Source organism: Electrona antarctica, assembly GCF_951216825.1.
Source record: "Electrona antarctica genome assembly, chromosome: 18".
Lineage (NCBI taxonomy): Eukaryota > Metazoa > Chordata > Actinopteri > Myctophiformes > Myctophidae > Electrona > Electrona antarctica.
This window is the reverse complement of record NC_136799.1, coordinates 28,693,298-28,712,951: the sequence shown is the minus strand read 5'-3', so window position 1 is coordinate 28,712,951 and position 19,654 is coordinate 28,693,298. Positions and strand designations below refer to the sequence as shown.

The 19,654-nt window shown below is 41.9% G+C and overlaps 1 protein-coding gene across 1 annotated transcript in view; it reads right to left on the bottom strand.

Annotated features, from left to right (window-relative positions):
* Positions 1-14,813: 14,813 nt before the first annotated feature.
* Positions 14,814-19,654, bottom strand: part of qkia (QKI, KH domain containing, RNA binding a) — an 83,186-nt gene continuing 78,345 nt past the window's right edge. Inside the window, exon 11 of the mRNA XM_079527475.1 lies at positions 14,814-19,133. Within this exon, the coding sequence (XP_079383601.1) occupies positions 19,117-19,133 (17 nt within the window). The 3' untranslated portion in view covers positions 14,814-19,116. The remainder of the gene's footprint in view (positions 19,134-19,654) is intronic.

Sequence of the window (19,654 nt, the reverse complement as noted above, 5' to 3'; positions counted from 1 at the left end):
GAAAATGTCAATAACAAAGGTCCATATATGGGCATTTTCAGACCTGTAGTTTCAGAGGTCGCTTCTGCCGTCTTACTGGTATAATATTATTCGTATAAAGCATAGCAATTCAGAAAACATATATATATACAATATATTCAGATATACACATATTCACAGCACATCACTTCGTGCCAGGCTGCAAGCTTGTACATCTGATATTCCAGGGGTCCCTGGCACAAAACGTGGCCAAATGTTGTCATGAACTGACTCGATCATGACAAATATGGGAGCCGAGAAGCAGGATTAAATGCCAAAATGTGTTTATTTGAAACTAAATAAAACATAAATTATACTTTACTACAAGAGTGGGGTGTCAGTAGTCAGTTGTATCAGTAGTGCAGTGCATGGATGGATATGTGAAAACGTAGTGTTATATATGCAAGTGCAGTAAATAAGGACCAAACTGAACTCAAAGGACCCAAAACCAAACAATGTTTCCTGTGTAGGGGATACAGAGAGAGAATGGCCTTGAACAGCCTGCTTAAATACTCCTGAGACAGATTGGAGTCAGCTAGGGCGAGGTCGCGTGCACTGGCCATATATATGGAACGTGTCTTGTACAGGGTTTGATGAGGTCAGATCAACATATGGAATATCAGAACAGGTCAGCATATATGGAGATCTAAGGGTGGCAGTGGGGGCAGTGTATTGAGTGTACAGGGTTTGATGAGGGCAGAGGTAGGGCCGGGCCTTAATTTTCGGGCCTGTTGAGAACTCTGGTTTTCGCCGGCTGCCGTGCACGGCTGCACAAATAACTTTGGGGCAGGTATCAGTCAAAAGGGAGACATCGAAGAGGATGGATGGATGGAGAAGGATCAACATATGGAATGTCAGAACAGATTCCGACATATACTAATATTGATGACATCAGGGATCTCCATATATGGGCTTAATTGCGACAGCAGGTCGCCTGTCGCTGATTTACTATCATCCCTGATGATGTCACAGTGATGTCACGAGACCTGGGCACAATATATGGGGCTTTCCCATGTATGGGGATTTTGAGTGATACACTGACGGACAAAAAGCACACGATTCCATAGTTAACTGCGTCACAATCATTTTGGTCCTTGGCACGAAAAAGTTTGAGAACTACTAATTTAGAAGACAATTATAGACTTGGCCTCATGCCTTAATGAGTTAAAGGAGGATGATTACGATAAGTCACACGTGTGTGTGTGTGTGTGTGTGTGTGTGTGTGTGTGTGTGCCTGTAGAGTGGGGGTGAAAAGGCAACTTAAATTATATGACACATTGCAGCAATGGCTGAAGAATTTGATTAAGAGTCTTTAAATGTTCCGCCTTAAGCTGCGCAGATCAGCATAATCCTTGTCCAAACAAGAGATAATGAATCTTCTCCTTTAGTACGGGGCTAGATGTTGGGAACACATTACACCAGCCATGGGAGGGGGTTGCGCACAAATTATTGGATTTGGAAGAGGCAGAGTCTGTTTGAATGGTTTTGGAGTAATACCCCAAACGTAATGAAAAGTCAAAACCACACCCTGTGGTGTTGTAGAGCTATGAGTAAAACTACATTATATAGAGCAGGTGGACCCCATGTTTTACTTGGTAGATGAGGGAAGACCCCCTGCTGTGGAATTGCATGCTGCAATTTCTGTCTGTACAGTGTGTGTGTGCTCATGTGTGTAAGGGGCAGATTATACCTTAAAGACAAGGGTAACAGATTATTTGAAACGCTGGACATTCAACTAATGTGAAAAAATTGGCATTCTCATCCTTCTATAAATGTGTGAAATCTGTGTATGTGTGCGCGTGCGTGCATGCGTGCGTGTGTGTGCGTGCGTGTGTGTGCGTGCTTGTGCGACACTGTCCCACGTATCTTGAGAACCGTCCAACCGATCAACTTCAACCTTTGAATATCTATCGCTGAGGACCCAGGGGATATGATGTCAAATACGATATTTGTGAATAGATATTCTAATCCGTAGTACGTAAATATCTGAAGTTATCTGTTGCACTACCTTTTATCCTTAGTGGGCTGTTTTATCTTTGTATATTCTTCATTATGGTTTACATTTCCAGTGTGCACTGACTGAGGAGTGAGGACAGATTCAGTTGGAGTTTAACACACTAGCCTGCACGTGCACCAACACAATGACAAGTAGAAAGGTGCACTCGGTAGAGCGCAAATCTCTGCCAGTAGGCATGCCCTAATACCTACAGTATTTCCATCTTTCTGGAGAATTTCTTCACTTTTATTTTTGGACCCTATTTTCGATCATTTGGGCGAAAAACAAAGGGTGTGTTTGAACATTTTTGCAATAGGTTGATTTGTTTGTTTCCGTGCATTCCACTTTCCAGTGGGGCATGTCGGTAATTCTAACTAGACCTTTTGTTTCCCCCAACACAGGCTTCCACTTTTTTATTTGTCTGAAAACGATTATTCAGGGGATAGCTATCGCTATAACATCCAATGGTAGTTGAGTTGAGTTGTGCTGCTGGAAGGGGTGGGTGTTCTGGGCAGAGGAGTTTGTTGTTTAGAAGAGCTTCTTTAGCTTTTAGGGACTGTGCGTTTTTTATTCACCAGGCTTTTGACCCTTTCTGTGACCCCCCCTGAGTGACTGGAGGAAAACCTGTTATTGCAATGGTAGTGGATGGAGAGAAAGGATTTTTGTCCAACCAAGAAAGATCTATTACTCCAATAGACCCCCAGATGTGGTTTGTGTAGGACAAAGTTTGTGTTTGCAGTTGCACACACACTAAAAGCTGGACATAGGAGGGGCTATCGCCCCTCAAAAACTGGAGTCTTACTCTAAGAACAGTAATAACCTAGACAAGCAAAATAAACACCAACAATAAAGACAGCTAGTCAGAATGACAAGCAAAGACACAACTGAGTTGGATTAAAGAAACCAAAATAAGAATAGAGATAGGGGAAGAATCGAGACAGGGCGGGGTGTGCGGGGGCTTCTCTCCACTGTACTGTATCGGGTAGAAGGAGAGATGGACAGGCTGTTATGAGAACATGGAAACGAGAGGAAGTGATGCACTTGTGATAAGAGCAGACATGTACAATGTCCTCTCACACCAGAATACCTACCATCAACCTGATACCAAATACTGTGTTCCTCTCCTCATCGCTGTCTCCCATTCCGCCTGTCTCTCTTTCTTTTCCCAGCAGTCCTTTCTTCTTCAGCTCTCATGCTTCATCTCTGTGGGTGTGCATCATCTCTCAGTTTCTTCCATTCCAGTGCCTGCAGCAAGTCTCCCAAGAACTGCAGTACTGCATGACAGTTACTATACGTTGAATCTCAGCTGCTCTCTCTGCTCGCTTTATCTTTTTCTGTCTAAATCAAACGATCTTCCCCTGATGTCACAGGCGTGTAGCATAATTGGCTACACTGCGAAATCATTAGTTGATGCAGAGACATCAAAATGAATTCTGCTTGGCTCACACGTGTGCTCTGGTGACGCGCAGCACTTCCGCACGCTCAAATACCAAGAGGTGAGCAGCTCCTAATTCCCTAATTTGACTAATTGCTGTACAATTATTTCTGCCTCCTGTGCCAATTATAGCCATATTGATGGGTACGAAGGCCCCAGATGTGCCATTCTCATCATTAACAGCGTAATTTTACAGCGGTTGTATTTGCTGGGTTTCTCAATTCACCTGCATAGAGAGGTGTCTAATGAATGTGACGCCAGCATCGCATTAATTCAGTCAGTCAGTGAAAAATGGATGTGGCTGTCAGCTTCAATTAGAAATGTAATGATGAGAGAGACAGGGCTCCAGGTGCATGCGATATACAGTAGGCAATTTTCCAATCTTTTAACACACATTTTAACACAAATCTTGGTGATGGGGATGGGGTATGGGGCATGACACAAAATATTGTCAGATGCGGGTCCAAATGCATAATTAATTTGGGGGTCCTTGACATGAAAGGATTTGAGAACTACTGGGGTAGAGGAGTGTCGAGGGTGAGTGAGTACTAAAGTGTCTAGAAGGCAACAGTTGTTGCTGTGATTCTGAGCAGGGCTGGTGAGTTAGGGTTTGGCAAATAGTTGGAGTAGCTCTGTGGGCTACACTGAACTGATAGAGTGCCGAAGGTAACCGCAAAGACAGATACCGAGAGATACACCTTAGCATGCACAAAATTTCGCATACCGTATTTTAAGTCTGTGTGTGTGTGTGTGTGTGTGTGTGTGTGTGTGTGTGTGTGTGTGTGTGTGTGTGTGTGCCTGCGTGCGTGCGTCTGTGTGAGTGTGCCGAGTGTACAGCCATCCATGATTGGGTCCCCTGCCGGGGCCTAGCGTTGAGATTTAGTGCGGATGCAGATCTGACAGAGGAGATTAATCGGACACAAAACTGCGTCCTTCTTAATGTTTACACCCACCGTGCACACAGATTAATTACACACACACACACACACACACACACACACACACACACACACACACACACACACACACACACACACACACAATGTAGTCATTAGTCTTCCAATATCTCACACACACACACACACACACACACACACACACACACACACACACACACACACACACACACACACACACACACACACACACACACACACACACACAGGAAAAGAGTGCCATGCTAATGTGGCACCTCTTTGTGCCCCAGGGGCGTTTGTGTGTCTGTGTGTGGCAGAGCAGCTTAATGGTTAGAAACACAATGTGCAGTGCATTTGACTGAGGTAAATCTACACAACTGCTGTATTATATTATGTATAAATGACTTTTACGTCACCTATTATTTCACATTTATGTTGGTTAAATAAACGCATGTTGTTGTTTTCTATATTTGAGTTGTCTTGTACACTGGGAATTATAGGTATTGCCTCTGCCGTCCATCCGTCTGTGAGCAGCTAATCTCTGGCACCATTGGACCGACCAGCGGGAAATCTCCTGGTGGCACTATAACAGGCCTAAATTCATAAATGAACAATACATTATAAATACATAAATTCATTTATTTTATAATTATACAATTTTTGAGGGGCGCCCGCCCCATCTATACACAGGTTTAATGTTTGTCTTTAGTTCAATGTTTTTTTGTAAACGCATTGATTATGTCATAATGTGTAATTTACGTCATATTGTCGCTTTATTGATGTAAAACAAAAATGTTTTGTTTTACATCACCATTACATCACCTAATCAACATGAGTTAGACTTTAATATATTATTAAATCCTACAGATTTGGAGTTGTCCATTTTGAAAAACGCAGCGCCATCGGCTATTTTCAATGGTCGATATCTATAGGTTTAAACATGCTCATGTGGCCTAGTTGCTTCTTTCGGGTGTGTTCTCATAGACGTGTTTACTTATTTCTCTTGAAAAACGGCAACACTGGACAGCAACAGAGACACATACACACATACATACAGTTTGACATTACTCAGTCAGAGGTGGCAGGATCCGGTGGTAGTTTTCTTAGAGTGAGGAAGTCAATCACACATTGTATTTATGTACTTATTCATAGTTTTCTCCAATGAGTGGCCAGTAACTTACAGGTGTATTTCTCAAATTCTGCTTGAACCCGACCCGACCCGGCCCGACGTTTTTGGGCCTGGCCTAGCCAAAAATTTATGCTAATTAGTATAGGGCCCAGTTAGGGCCGGGCCCGTTGAGAACTCTAGAGGAGAGATGTAAAACGCCACCACTTCTATTGAGGCATTTTCACTGGACCAGCACATCGACACAACAACTTTCCCTGATTTGGTCATCCGACATAATTGTGTTAAACTGGCACTTCCTGATGTACTATATCCAACACCACACAATGTCCACAGATCATGAAAGCACTATGTCTGACTCTGACTATGTGTTACTAGTTGTCCTATTTGAAAAGAATGGAACAGAGAGGACTAATGCTTGTTGCAGTACATGCATGCATTTTACAGCTCTGTGTGTTCCACATGGAGCACCTATTGACGCAGACACACATTCAGAGAGAGACGTACGTGCAGTTTGACCAGATGTATTATTATTAGGGCATGCCTACCAGAGGGAGATTAGCTGTCTACTACCCTCAGCTGCATTTAGCCTGTCACATTGTGAAACGGGACCATTGAGTTGGTTCCAGATATGTGTGCGTGTGATTGAGTGCTGGGGCAGAGTGCAGCAGACACAGGTGTATTAAATTGGGTCAGGGTTTTCATTTCCCAGGCAGCTCACACACACGCGCGCAAACGTGCGATTCTGAAATGAACAGTCATGACGCAACCACCCGCATGCTATGCATAAACACTGATTCACTCACTTCTCTCTCTCTCTCTCTCACACACACACACACACACACACACACACACACACACACACACACACACACACACACACACACACACACACACACACACACACACACACACACACACACACACACACACACACACACACACACACACACACACACACACACACACACACACACACACACACAGACACACCTGTTGCAGCTTCACATATGCGTTTCTTCTATAGAAATGGATCCTATGCCAAAGCCAGAGATAAAAAAGGTTACACAGTATGACTATGAATTGTATATGAAAAAGGATGAGGGATGTGTGATTTGTGAATGGTCCTAGGAGGGAAGTCTTGGCACGCTCCTCCCTGCAGAGCAAAACGAGCGAACAGGGAAGGGGGAATGCAAGGAGGAATGCAAGAGCAGGGGTGGAAAACATTCCTGGTTGGTTTGAGTTGGGTTTATGCAGAAAGCATGAACGGGGAGTAGTTCTTAAAGGTGTGGTTCTCTCTTGAGCAGAAGTTGTACTGTACCATACTGTACTGTAGTTGTCAGGGACATGGACAGACCAACATACAGTAGACTGAAAGGCAGGACACCAACAACACACTCTCTCTCTCTCTCTCTCTCTCTCACACACACACACACACACACACACACACACACACACACACACACACACACACACACACACACACACACACACACACACACACACACACACACACACACACACACACACACACACACACACACACACACACACACACACACACACACACACACACACACACACACACACACACACACACACACACACTCACTCACTCACTCACTCACTCTGTCAGCATTGCAGGTTTGGAATACTTACGCCTGTCTACATCATTCGAAAGACAGACAGACAGACAGACAGACAGACAACTACCTCAGCAGGCCAAACCATCTATTACGTCAAAGTCCAGACGCGAGGGAATAATCATTTTGCCTAATCATGGCTGTTCCAAATTGGAGCGTTAAGATCAGATGATTGACTTTATTTACTAACAGTTACAGCTGGTGTAGGCTACGTTCCTCTCAGCACAGAGTGCCAGTAGAGACAATTAAGCGAAATATCAACAGACTCACACTGATTGCTTGAAACCATAATGGGGGAGTTCCAACTAAAAGCTTTGTCGCATCTGACATGACTTGTCAGCTGTAGATCCCAGACCCTTAAGGTCCTACAATATGAAATTCAACTTTTCAATGTTTTTTGCGCTCCCCTATGTGTTTTCTATCCCCACAAATACGCAATTTTGAACAATCAGGCTTATGGAAATTGCTCTCAGGAACAGCTCAACTTATTTGGTCGTACGCGTGATGTCATCTGTATCACCCTGCTTTGTATAATTCCTCCCCACTCTTCAGTCTCCAGTTCCAAATTTGCATTTCCACTTTGTTTACAATGTCCGCGGCCGTCATTGTTGATTTTCCAAGCTGGCATGGAATGGAAACGAGCCTGGGTTTATCTAGCATTAGTATTATAATGACTCAAAGATAAAAAATAATTTGCCTATCAGTGCCCCCACCACCGCAAGACATTGTGGTACTGCAGCTAAAACTGCTTCAGAAGCCAGAAAAAATGACATGGACTGGTTATATCAGAGTGGTGATTTAGTCTCAAACTATTAGAAATATGTTTGAGGGACATATACCGGTATATATATATCAGCTTTAAAATGCAGTGCAATGTAGTTCCTTTAAAGGACCACTTCACCACTTTTAAACCTCATCATCATTAGGCAGATTCTTTTTTAGATTTCAAAGATTTTCGCATTGCAACTTTTCAGGACTAGAAAGCCTGCAGTTTTTATTAGCTTGTATTCCCCATCGATGATGTCACTGGAAGACGGTTTCTGAACTGCCCACAGCCCTCCTATGAGACACAGAAAAGAATTGCGCCATTTTTTCATGATCATGATCATGATCATGACCTATCTTCATATAATAGGTCCTCGCTATAGTGAGGACCTATTATATGAAGATAGGTTGAAAAGTGGTGAAGTGGTCCTTTAAGCGTTGGTAGGACTGGACTTGTTGTATACTGTATTCCAATGGTCAGGGTTTGATAAAACAAATGCATTAAAAAAAATGCCATTTAGGACGCGGGAAGGCATTTATAGCAAGGGATCTAAACTTGGGCCTGGTGGGACGATGACACAGATTTATTTACTACACGTAAAAAGAACTTGCGCACGCACACGCGCACGCACACGTGCACACACACACACACACACACACACACGCACACGCGCACGCACACGCACACGCACACGCGCACGCACACACACACAACAAAGACAGGGTACTATTTCACAGTCTGTGTTGGATTTTACAGTTACTTGTATTGGAAATGAAAGAGCCTGTGTATTGCGCCTGTGTATTATGCAAATCATAGGCTAGCCGCTAAAGGCATGGATTTCCCCTTATACACCCCAGCAAATGAAACCCTGCGGTACATGTGTACTGTGTAAAGTACTATAATGTTTTACAGCAACATTTCGGCGTGACTTATGTGATGTGAGGTTTGAGCCTTTAGTAAAGTCCCTGCTATGTGAAATGGTGTGTAGTTTGGACAGTTAAGGCGCAGGACAAGGCCGCACAGGAAGTGCCAGGTGGTTTACTATAGAGCATTATGTTAATGAGACCATTTTTGTATTTGGAGGGAGAGAGAAGAGAATGGTATTAATCAAAGTGTATTACTTATACTAATTCATTTAAAAAGAAAGAGCTCACACACACACACACACACACACAGTCACACACACACCAAATCCAGCTGCTAAACTGTGTCACTTGGCACAGGTGCCTTAAGAACTATGGAGCTTCATTCATCAAACTGGGCTTGAAAACTGCAACAACTGTGTACTCTAAAACAACTCCCCCTCTATCTCTATCATATGCGCGCACGCACGCACGCACGCACGCACGCACGCACGCACGCGCGCGCGCGCGCGCGCACGCACGCACGCACGCACGCACGCACGCACGCACACACACACACACACACACACACACACACACACACACACACACACACACACACACACACACACACACACACACACACACACACACACACACACACACACACACACACACACACACACACACACACACACACACACACACACACACACACACACACACACACACACACACACACACACACACACACACACACACACACACACACACACACACACACACACACACACACACACACACACACACACACACACACACACACACACACACACACACACACACACACACACACACACACACACACACACACACGAAATCAAGAGAAGGGGAGAAACAGCTGCACACTGATGAATGCCCCATATTCACTCCACAGGAAGCTGGTTCATCTGTCACTACTGACGCAACACTTCCACTCTACACCATGCACCTCCCACGCACGTGCGCGCACACACACACACGCACACACACAAGTTGTGCATACAGTCACACACATATTCAGCTTTAGTTCTCTCTTTTTATGTTTAAAACCCAGCTGCTCTCTGCGACAAATGTTCCTTTGATGCATTGGATGCCACCGCCTCACCCCAGCCGCCCTCCACTTGTTCTTCTACCACTTCCTGCATAACATTAAAGTCATTTCCAACAGCAACAGAGAGAATGGTACAGAAAGAGATTTGTCTTAATCACCACCGACTTTTTGGGGCGCTAGTATCAGTGTACATTCATATTTACCACCCTGGGAATGCCTCAGCCAGTTATAGTGTAGGACCTGTTTGACCCAGCTCCTGTCTAGTCTCTACACCTCTGCCCTTGGTTTCCTGTCTTTCTACACTGAAATGAAATCTTTAAAAGGCAAAAATAAAAAAAAGCCTAAAAGAAAAAAGATTTACAACCCCAAATTAAATGCCCACTTATAATTCAGTCTTTACTACTGCTGTATACAAGAAATGGGTAATTAGGAGCGGGTGACTGGGCCTATAGTGCTACGGATGATTAATTAATTTCCCAAACCATGTGAATCAGTTGGCAACAGAGAAGAATGTGTGAAATGTCACAACTGGGTGGCCGTGTCCAACCGACATCAAACGTGTCACACACTACTCATGTTGCCATTTTGTGCGGTAATTAAATTGGCAAAGAAGCATAAGCATCGGTTATCCATTACATTTTTTGGTGTAACACTGCAGTTTCACTCATTTATCCAAATATATGAATCCCCATGGCAGTGTTCTTTAAGCAACTAGTTAACCTCATTGATGTGAACTATGTAGCGCGCGCACACACACACACACACACACACACACACACACACACACACACACACACACACACACACACACACACACACACACACACACACACACACACACACACACACACACACACACACACACACACACACACACACACACACACACACACACACACACACACACACACACACACACACACACACACACACACACACACACACACACACACACACACACACACAGATTTTTTTAAAAAAAAGTTTGTGAAGTGTAAATATGACAACAGTCAGCCGTTAATGTGTAACCAGCTACCAAAGATGTTAGCATTGCATGACCTTTATATGCCAAGGTTGGCAACACAAAAAACTTGAACTGGGTTGATGTGTGGAGGAAACTTGTGACATTCCCTCTCCCGTTCTCCAATGCGATGTAACAGGTCTGCCCCAGTTGTTACTTGGCACAGCCTCGTTAAAAGTCAGCTTAAACAACAGACTGACCTCAGTTGGAGAAGGATTTGACCGCCAAACACCATCTCCAGAGAGAAAGCTTTAGTGTCGACCCACAGACAAGGGCAGCGTTTCCAACATTTTACAGACTCCACATTAAAAGAGCTTGATCTCACTTAGAGAGCTTATGCAGTAATTTCCCCCAGCGCTGAACTTTCACATTTTATTTCCTGCGGAGGCCGGCGTGCACCTACCTTGAAACGCCCGAAGGTCACTGGATTCCCGAGAAATGATATTATCGGTAAAGAAGGTATAGGGCAGAGGCAAGGACCAGACCAGGTATAGCGGTCAGAAAGAAGCTTGTAAATATGGTTCTTTATTGCACACATGAAACATTTTGCTTTTTCCTTTTTTGGCGTGAGCAACAATAACTGTCATAACATGTTTGACACCCTATTCAAGATTTCTAGTCTACACCTCTATATAAACAAGGTAAAACAAACAAAATAAAACTACTTCACACAGAAACAACTCCACAAAAAAAGAATCTCACAGACTTTAGTGCACCACTATGAATGAGGAACTTACAGTATGTCATAACTTCAGGAGAAAAAAAATAGCTTTTTATTTCACTCTTTTTAAATTATGCTTCCAATGCATAAATTCACAGACAAAACACACAACACATGAAACAAAAAAATAATAATTCCAGTGGGGCCAAAAATGTGTCAGTTTATTTTGGTAGCGTTTACCCTTTAACCACCTGAGTGCTAGGTCACGAGAGACCAATACTGATGGGTAAAACCTGCTGTCGTTTGGATCGTTTGAGGAATGTTTCTTCAAAGAAGAAAAAGAGATACGACTTGACATTAACAGGTGGAAAGGTAGTTAGTAGATAAATACAATGAATGCCCTGTATACGTCATACGACAAGAGCAGCGTGGCAAAAACAACAGAGCTTGTAGATCAACTGTTTTCGGTGCGCGACTTAAGTTATATGGTTAAGTATTCATCAGACTTGGAAAGGCACAGAGACCGGGCCACAGACAGCACAGTGTGTGGTCCAATCAGAGACCGGGCCACAGACAGCACAGTGTGTGGTCCAATCAGAGACCGGGCCACAGACAGCACAGTGTGTGGTCCAATCAGAGACCGGGCCGGAAACGTCAGGGTAGATCGAAGGAACAAAGTTAATCAGCTAATGAAATATAGAGCCAACTTTACCATTAAACTGAAGCTTAATGAAAGAAAGCCATTACGACCAAATTTCTCACTTTGGTCAAATCTGTTCCAGTTCAATAGTAATATATATGTATATATAATAACTTATGTAGTGTGCTGAAAGCACATGGGCTTTTAGTTTAATGATGAACCTAAAGCTTTTGGGTGAGAAAGGGGAGACAGAAAATTGGCCCTTGAATGATACAAAAATATATATCTTTTTTTTTTAGTCACAAAAGGCACTTGTTAGTCAAGTGAAATGCAATGTGCACAGGAAAAAAATTAACGTTCCACTTGATGTTCTTTTCATCAGCTCAATTCTACGAGGCGAGCCTTTAAAAACCTCGCCGACATAAAAAAGCAACACTTGTGCTGGTGACAGCATAAATACACCCACTGCTAATGGATGGATCTTAGCCACGGTTATTCGATACAGAACAGCCAATAAAAAACATGGGAAGCCAATTAAATTGTGCATAGATGCAGAAAGCGTACGCTTTCAGAACTCATTTATAAAACATGGCTCTAAATTCAGACGAAAGGAAATGGGTTTGATTGGCAGCTGGTCATTCAATATCTGTCTCTGGCTTGCTGGTGTACAAGAAGGTTGTTGTAGAATACTGTAGGGTGAAAACACCCGTTTTCAAATCAAAGAAAACAAAATGAAATGTTAATTTCAGACAGGAAAGAATGAGTCGGGTGTTAGACACTTTAATTGGTGTTTTTTCTTGCCGAGGCGTGAAAGGGAATTAGAATGGTTAAGGTCAAGGTTTGCTCTTGTTGTGCAGTGATAAAAGAAACAAAAATGTAAATTAAAAAACAGAAAAACTGGAGGCATCACTCAGTGCGTTATTAAAGTAATAAAGGGGATTAATGAAGTTAATTTCTTTGCTTGTGTGTCAGTGTCAACAACTCAAATTAGTGAAGGACGAGGGAGAGAAGCAAAAGAGTAGAACAGTGAAGAGCTGAATGAACCCCGGGACGGCTACACTGACACATTAGTAGAATGCATAACACACACACACACAGTGGCTGGGATTCAGACGGGGCTCCCACAAGGAAGCAATTTGTTTAAATAAAGCTCACAATAAATACTATCTAGCTAAATGCCACATTATCATGTCCCATGGAAAGAACTGTCAGAAATTGATCCCAAAGTTTCACATTGGCTACCCTTCACAATGTGGGATGACTTTGATGATGGTTATAGATATGTACAGCAGAAGCACTATGCGTTGTGTCCCACAACACTGTCTGATGTGCCAGTTATTACCCAGTATGTCAATAAAACCCATAGGACTTGCAGTGCCAGTAACATATAAAATAGTGAAATCTTGCCCACTTCAGACCAGCCCACTCATTTAGATTTGTTCCAAATCTAGATGTGGATCAGCATGAAAAGCTTCCTAACCTCAACCACCTGTTGATCAGTCAAGAACATCGGCTAGACAGTTACAAGTACAATAAATCCCTTTCAGATGACTAGGCATATTATGCATAACACTGTATATTAACGGGCAGCATTTTGCATAGCACACCAAACTAAATAAAGGGCTAAGCAGAGGTTAACTTTAGTAAGTAAATCCATATGGTCTGACATATCAATGTATGGAGGTAAAACGTTTTTGAGAAAATTATGAAACAAATCTATTTAGTGTTTGGTAGAAGACAACTGACTGACCCTGAGAATGGCAGTCGCTCGTGAAAGCCCGAATCTTACTTTATCGCACGGCAGTGTCAATTGCAAAAGATTGGAGACCTACAAGCTCAAAATGTGTCACATACAGTACATGACCCGCTGCGAGCTTGTACTTGCATTTTCGGCAAGCGACGCAGTCCTGCGACAAAGCAGAAATTTGGCTTAAGCCACTGTTGCAGTACAACCCATTTGTTTACCAATACAACACTTCCCATGTTGTGGAGGAGGGGACAGACGGACAGCTCTGTCTCCCAGACGCATGCTTAATTTACACACAGTCATATAACGTGGCTCACTGAAAATAGCCCCTTTACAAGGTCGCAAAGGCAACACGATGTGAGCTTGCAGATCGGCTATTTTTGGCGAGTGACACAATCATACGACGGCACATAAATCAGGTTTCACTGACATTGAAAGACAGGGATAACCAGTGAGAACTGTCCCCCACAGAGATGAACGAGAGCGAGTAGTGGTGTTGGAACTGAAGGGAGAGTGTCAGCACATTTCTGTTTATTTCCAGCAACAAAGGTGAGAGCGTGTGAGCAGGAGTGAGGGACGGATATCGGCTCGTGCACAGTTTCCAGTTAGGCTGTGTGAGTGCATTTTTTGTGCTGTGAGTGAATATGTCTATATTGTTTGTGTTGCGAAAGTGTTCCTTAATCAATGTGTTGCACATGTTCTATACGTAAAACAGCATGTTGAAAGAGAGCTTTAGCAAGTGTACATGGAACTGGTGTGTGTGTGTGTGTGTGTGTGTGTGTGTGTGTGTGTCTTTTGTCAGTCAGTGTAAGTGATGGCGGCCAGACACCAGTTTTAATTGTGTTAGTCCGTGAACCAGACCAAAGTAGTACATTCATGAAACTGGTTAAAAACACAAGACAAAAATATCAGCAAGTTAGTAAAATTTCTTACTAAGAATGTTTTATTAAAATAAATGCCAAGAGGTTAATAAGAAAAAAAAAATAAAATAAAAAATAACAGCATACACCATGAAAACTAAATGCAAGCATGTAAAAATACTTATGACAAGGAAACTAATAAAGTCGCTAATGAGTTAAACAAGCTAGGTTTTTGGCAAGAAAAACAAAATATAACTAGGAAAGGCAACACTCCCCACAAGAGAGACAGTTTTGAAGATGTAAGAGAGAGGGGTAGTGTAGGGGAGAGAGGAGGGAGGAGGGGGCATTTAGAAAAAAGGGGGAAAAAGGAAAAAAAAAGTTGCAGTGGATTTCATCAAAAACTAAAGAATAAAGGAGTCAGAAAAATGATTTATAATATACATATAAAATGAGATTAGAAAAATACATTATAAACCTGTAACAATGGCTGTTAATTACATTATCATACATGTAGTAGGCAGGCCAGAGAGAGTACGGTAGGTATAGAGTTCACCATTCACCTGATGGGACGTTAATCCAGCCTTTTACAATGACACAGCACGTTGTAACATTGCAGAGGGAATTTTCTTAATACTGTCAAATGCTGAATTGTCATCTCTTGCTCCACTTTTTAATATTGCATTTCTCTCTCTTCTTTTCTTTTCAAAATAGATAACACTGAAAAAACAAATTCATTTGACCTCTTGGTGTAACAGCAAGATGGAGGAAATCTTAACAGAACAGACTGCCAGGGGTGGTTGTCAGGACCTAGGAATTCCTTAAATTGATCTTAACTGCTTTTTTCTTTTTTTCTTGTTGTTCGCTTTTAAGGAGGAAAAGAAATCAGTAGTTTCAACAACTGAAAACTCTTTGGTTGTGAGATGGAGCTGGTTACAGGCTTGATTCAATAGCCAGCAGCTTGGTTGCCAATGATTAAAATCATACGATTATGTTAAAGATTTGGGAATTGTATTGTCAATGGTATTATAGAGAAACATTGGCACTGATTGGATTGCTTTCAGTTTCCAGCTTTTGAAACAAACAAGAGGCATTCCCCCAGTTGGACGAACCCACCCCATTAAAATCAATTTCCTTGAACTGATTCTTTTTACTTTCAGCTTACGATCAAAGCACGTTCTGGCAGACTACTGCGTTGCTATTGGCAGTTCAATTTGTTCTTGGAAGAGTAAGTCACAGTCACACCACACACACACACACACACACACACACAAACACGCGCGCGCACACACACACACACACACACACACACACACACACACACACACACACACACACACACACACACACACACACACACACACACACAAAAATCTAAAGTATAATAAAATCGTTACAAACCAAAAACACAGGAAATAAAAAGTGAACAACGGTTGCTCAAATGGCTGAGTAAAGGGCAGATAAGGAAAGAAATTATTTCTTTTTCAAAAATCAAAATAAATTTCAGGAAGACAAAACCATGGCACATGTTTAGCTGGTCAAACGACTGCTATTCTTTTTGCATAGAATAACTATGGTAGCCCTGCAACATGGCAAGAGCTACCCTGCTCAAATCTTAGGAGTGCGTACCCACTTAGCCATTCCTAACTGCGCCATCCCGGTTGGTGCTGGATATTATTGAACATAATCTTAATACTTGGAAAACATAAACGACCGTCGATAAGGCACTTTGATTTCTAGACTCTTTTTTTTTTTTTTTTTTTTAACTTCTCTGGATGTTTGTCCAACTCTCTCAGCACAACCTGGCTCTCATAACATCCCTATAGAGTTATCACTGTTTTGGTCTTCATTTTCCTAGCCAATAATAGCCATGGTAACACAGCGTTCTTCCTAACACCCTCCCTCCCCCAAAATACTGTTTTAAACTCCCCCCACTTTTTTTTTTCTCTTTTTCATATTTTGTAACTGCAAGTTTGAGTATAAAAAGCTAAAATTGCCAAAAATATATTTTCTTTTGTCTTCTCCAGCACCCTGTAAAATTGTCTAATTTTGTTCTCTTTTGTATTTATATATGCAATGACAGGTATCTACATTATATATATATATATATATATATATATATATATATATATATATATATATATATATATATATCAGGTATGTATAAAGCAATTTGAACAGGCAGGCATGGCTTTCACATCCTATTTTTTTTTCTTGAGAAAATACTTAAAAATAAAAGCCCACAGGCTCAGGAGCTGGAATAGCATCACGCGTAGGGAGTGACACATTGTGGATGCGCTTTTACTTTGAAATGATTTGTCAAGTGTGACAAAAAACAAAGTTAACTGATTAATAAAAGTGACTAAAATGTATTTCTCTCATTTGCAGGTCAACTTGTTATCATGCCAACCTGATTATTGTGAAAAGGTTAAAAATTAAGTCAAACACACAAAACACCAATTGGCCAAATGCTGAGATGCAAAAACAACAAAAGAGAGAAAATCAAAACAAAAAGTCCAAACAACAAAAAGGCAGAAATTAAAGAGAGGAAAGCATGAATGTGCAAAACCTCCCTGCCCAGTAATGTACTGTATAGCATCTTGAGTTAAGCCCAATATATATTCTGTTGTACGGCCAAAAATTGCCGATCTGCAAGCTCACCATGCATCAAGGCTGCGACACGTTGTAGATCGACTATTTCTGGCTTTGTGACACCGCTGTACGGAGCATAAATTAAGCGTTAGTGTTAATTGTCGGTGTGTCACTTCTTGGGAAAGCTAGAGCACTGACGAGAGAACAATCTGCATCTAAAGCTAGAGCACTGACGAGAGAACAATCTGCATCTAAAGCTAGAGCACTGACGAGAGAACAATCTGCATCTAAAGCTAGAGCACTGACGAGAGAACAATCTGCATCTAAAATGATCGGCTGTCTTTTTCCAGCTCAATGCAGGCACAACTTCACACCCTTTCCAAACTCTAAAATTACCAAGAGAGCCCTCTGCAAGTTATAGATATAATTCAATAGGTAACCCTTTGGCTAAATATGCACACTAAATACTTTTTTTTTTTGTCTTTTAGATCACAGCTCATAATGCATTGAGATATTTTTGACTAAATACATCAGGCACTGTATAATGGATGCAGTGTGGGGTGGGGGGCATAGTCATGGTCAGTAGCTAGCAGGTTATATGTACTGTTCCAATGTCCCCAAAACAGCAACACGTCCTACGTTCAAAATAGTATTAATAAAAATATGGACTCCTCATCCCAAATCTTTCCCTGCCCATCCTGGCCTTTCCTAGCCACTTCCTAGTTTTATCTACCTGGCCTGACGAAATTCTCTCACATAAGCTTGCCTTTTCTCAGATCTAATAACCCGTGTTTTCTTTCCTTCGCTAGTTCTTCAAAACAACGCTAATTAGTGAGATGTGAATAACAGAGGCATTGAAATTAAAGTGAAGAAAAATGGCTCAAAAGAGGGAGAGAAACAAACACAGAAATCATAAAAAGTTCAATTTGCATCAATTTAGCCATGCATTTTAAAAAAAACAGACAGCTGTTTTCAGCAGCACACCCAGAATGTGTCGGCTCATAATTATGTTTCAGAGCTCAATAACATCACTACTGTACATTAAAATGACAAAAGACAAATATTAAACAAAGTTGGTGTGAGTGTTCTCTTTCCTTCCATTTCTTTTTCTTAATAAGCAGGTGTTGGACCAGAGTGGAAGGTGGGAAGGGCGCTGAGGAGTTTTTTTTTGTTGTTATTTCTTGTTTGTTTTTGAGGAGACAGGGTTACACATTAGCGGGGAGTTATGTCATCATTATGAGACAGCATGGTTTTTGGGGTTCGGCTCCCATTTATAGCATTAATTTATATGGATGAGGTCACCAAATCACAACATTCTAGAAGTAGGGGATTTTGGGAGGAGGGTGAGGTTAGAGGGTGGGTTTGGGCGGGGGTCTTTATTGCTATATAATTCAGTGCAGATTCATGAGTCAAAAACAAACATCCACCCAGGATATGATTCATGAAGAAAAAGAAAGAGAAAGAATGGGAATTAAACTCAACAAACAGAGAGAAAAATAAAACAAATGAAGATCACAACTTGTCAGGTTTTTTCGTTGTGTTTCTATGAAGGTTCTGTGTTCATTTCTTTTTTTTGTCGTCGTTTTTTCGTCAAAACAGGTTAGGGTAACTGTACGGGGCAGGCGCCTCTCTCTCTTTCTCCCTTTCTTTCACACTTGCGTCCGAGAGGCTAGCAAAAGGCAATTACCAGTTAACTGATCAGCAGGCAGGCTTGGGGCAGCTCGTCATTGGGTGAAGAGGTCAGAGGTCAGAAGGTCATGTGTTAGTTGCCGGTGGCGGCTAGGTGGTTAGAAACAAAAAACAAAAACAAACAGAAAAAAAAGATAGAAAGGATATTAGTGTCAGCAAGAAGAGACTGGAATGACATCATTTTAACAATAAAATGAATGCAATCTCTTAATGTGGCTCCCCCTTCTATTAGCTATTGTCTCCCGCCTAAAAGAGACAAACCCCGCCTACGTCTGGTTTTAATCATGACGCCGTAGGCTATTATCATGACCCCACAACTACTAAGCCCCACCCTCATCAGTTTGCTAAGGTGGGTTTCATTCAAGCGCTACATTATTGCCCCCAAGTACCAACAAACAGAAGCAAAGAGGTGTCACAAAACGGACGGACAGACAAATAAAATAGTACATAAATCTAGTGTTTTAGTTTCTTTCGAGTTGGAATGCAAGTTACGCACAGTGTGATTAGTGGTAAGGAGGACTTGGAGGTAACTAATGTTATGCAATGGGTAACAGTGACTAGGTGTTATGAATATGTGCAATGAATAGATGAATCGCTGTTTTCGATTCTCT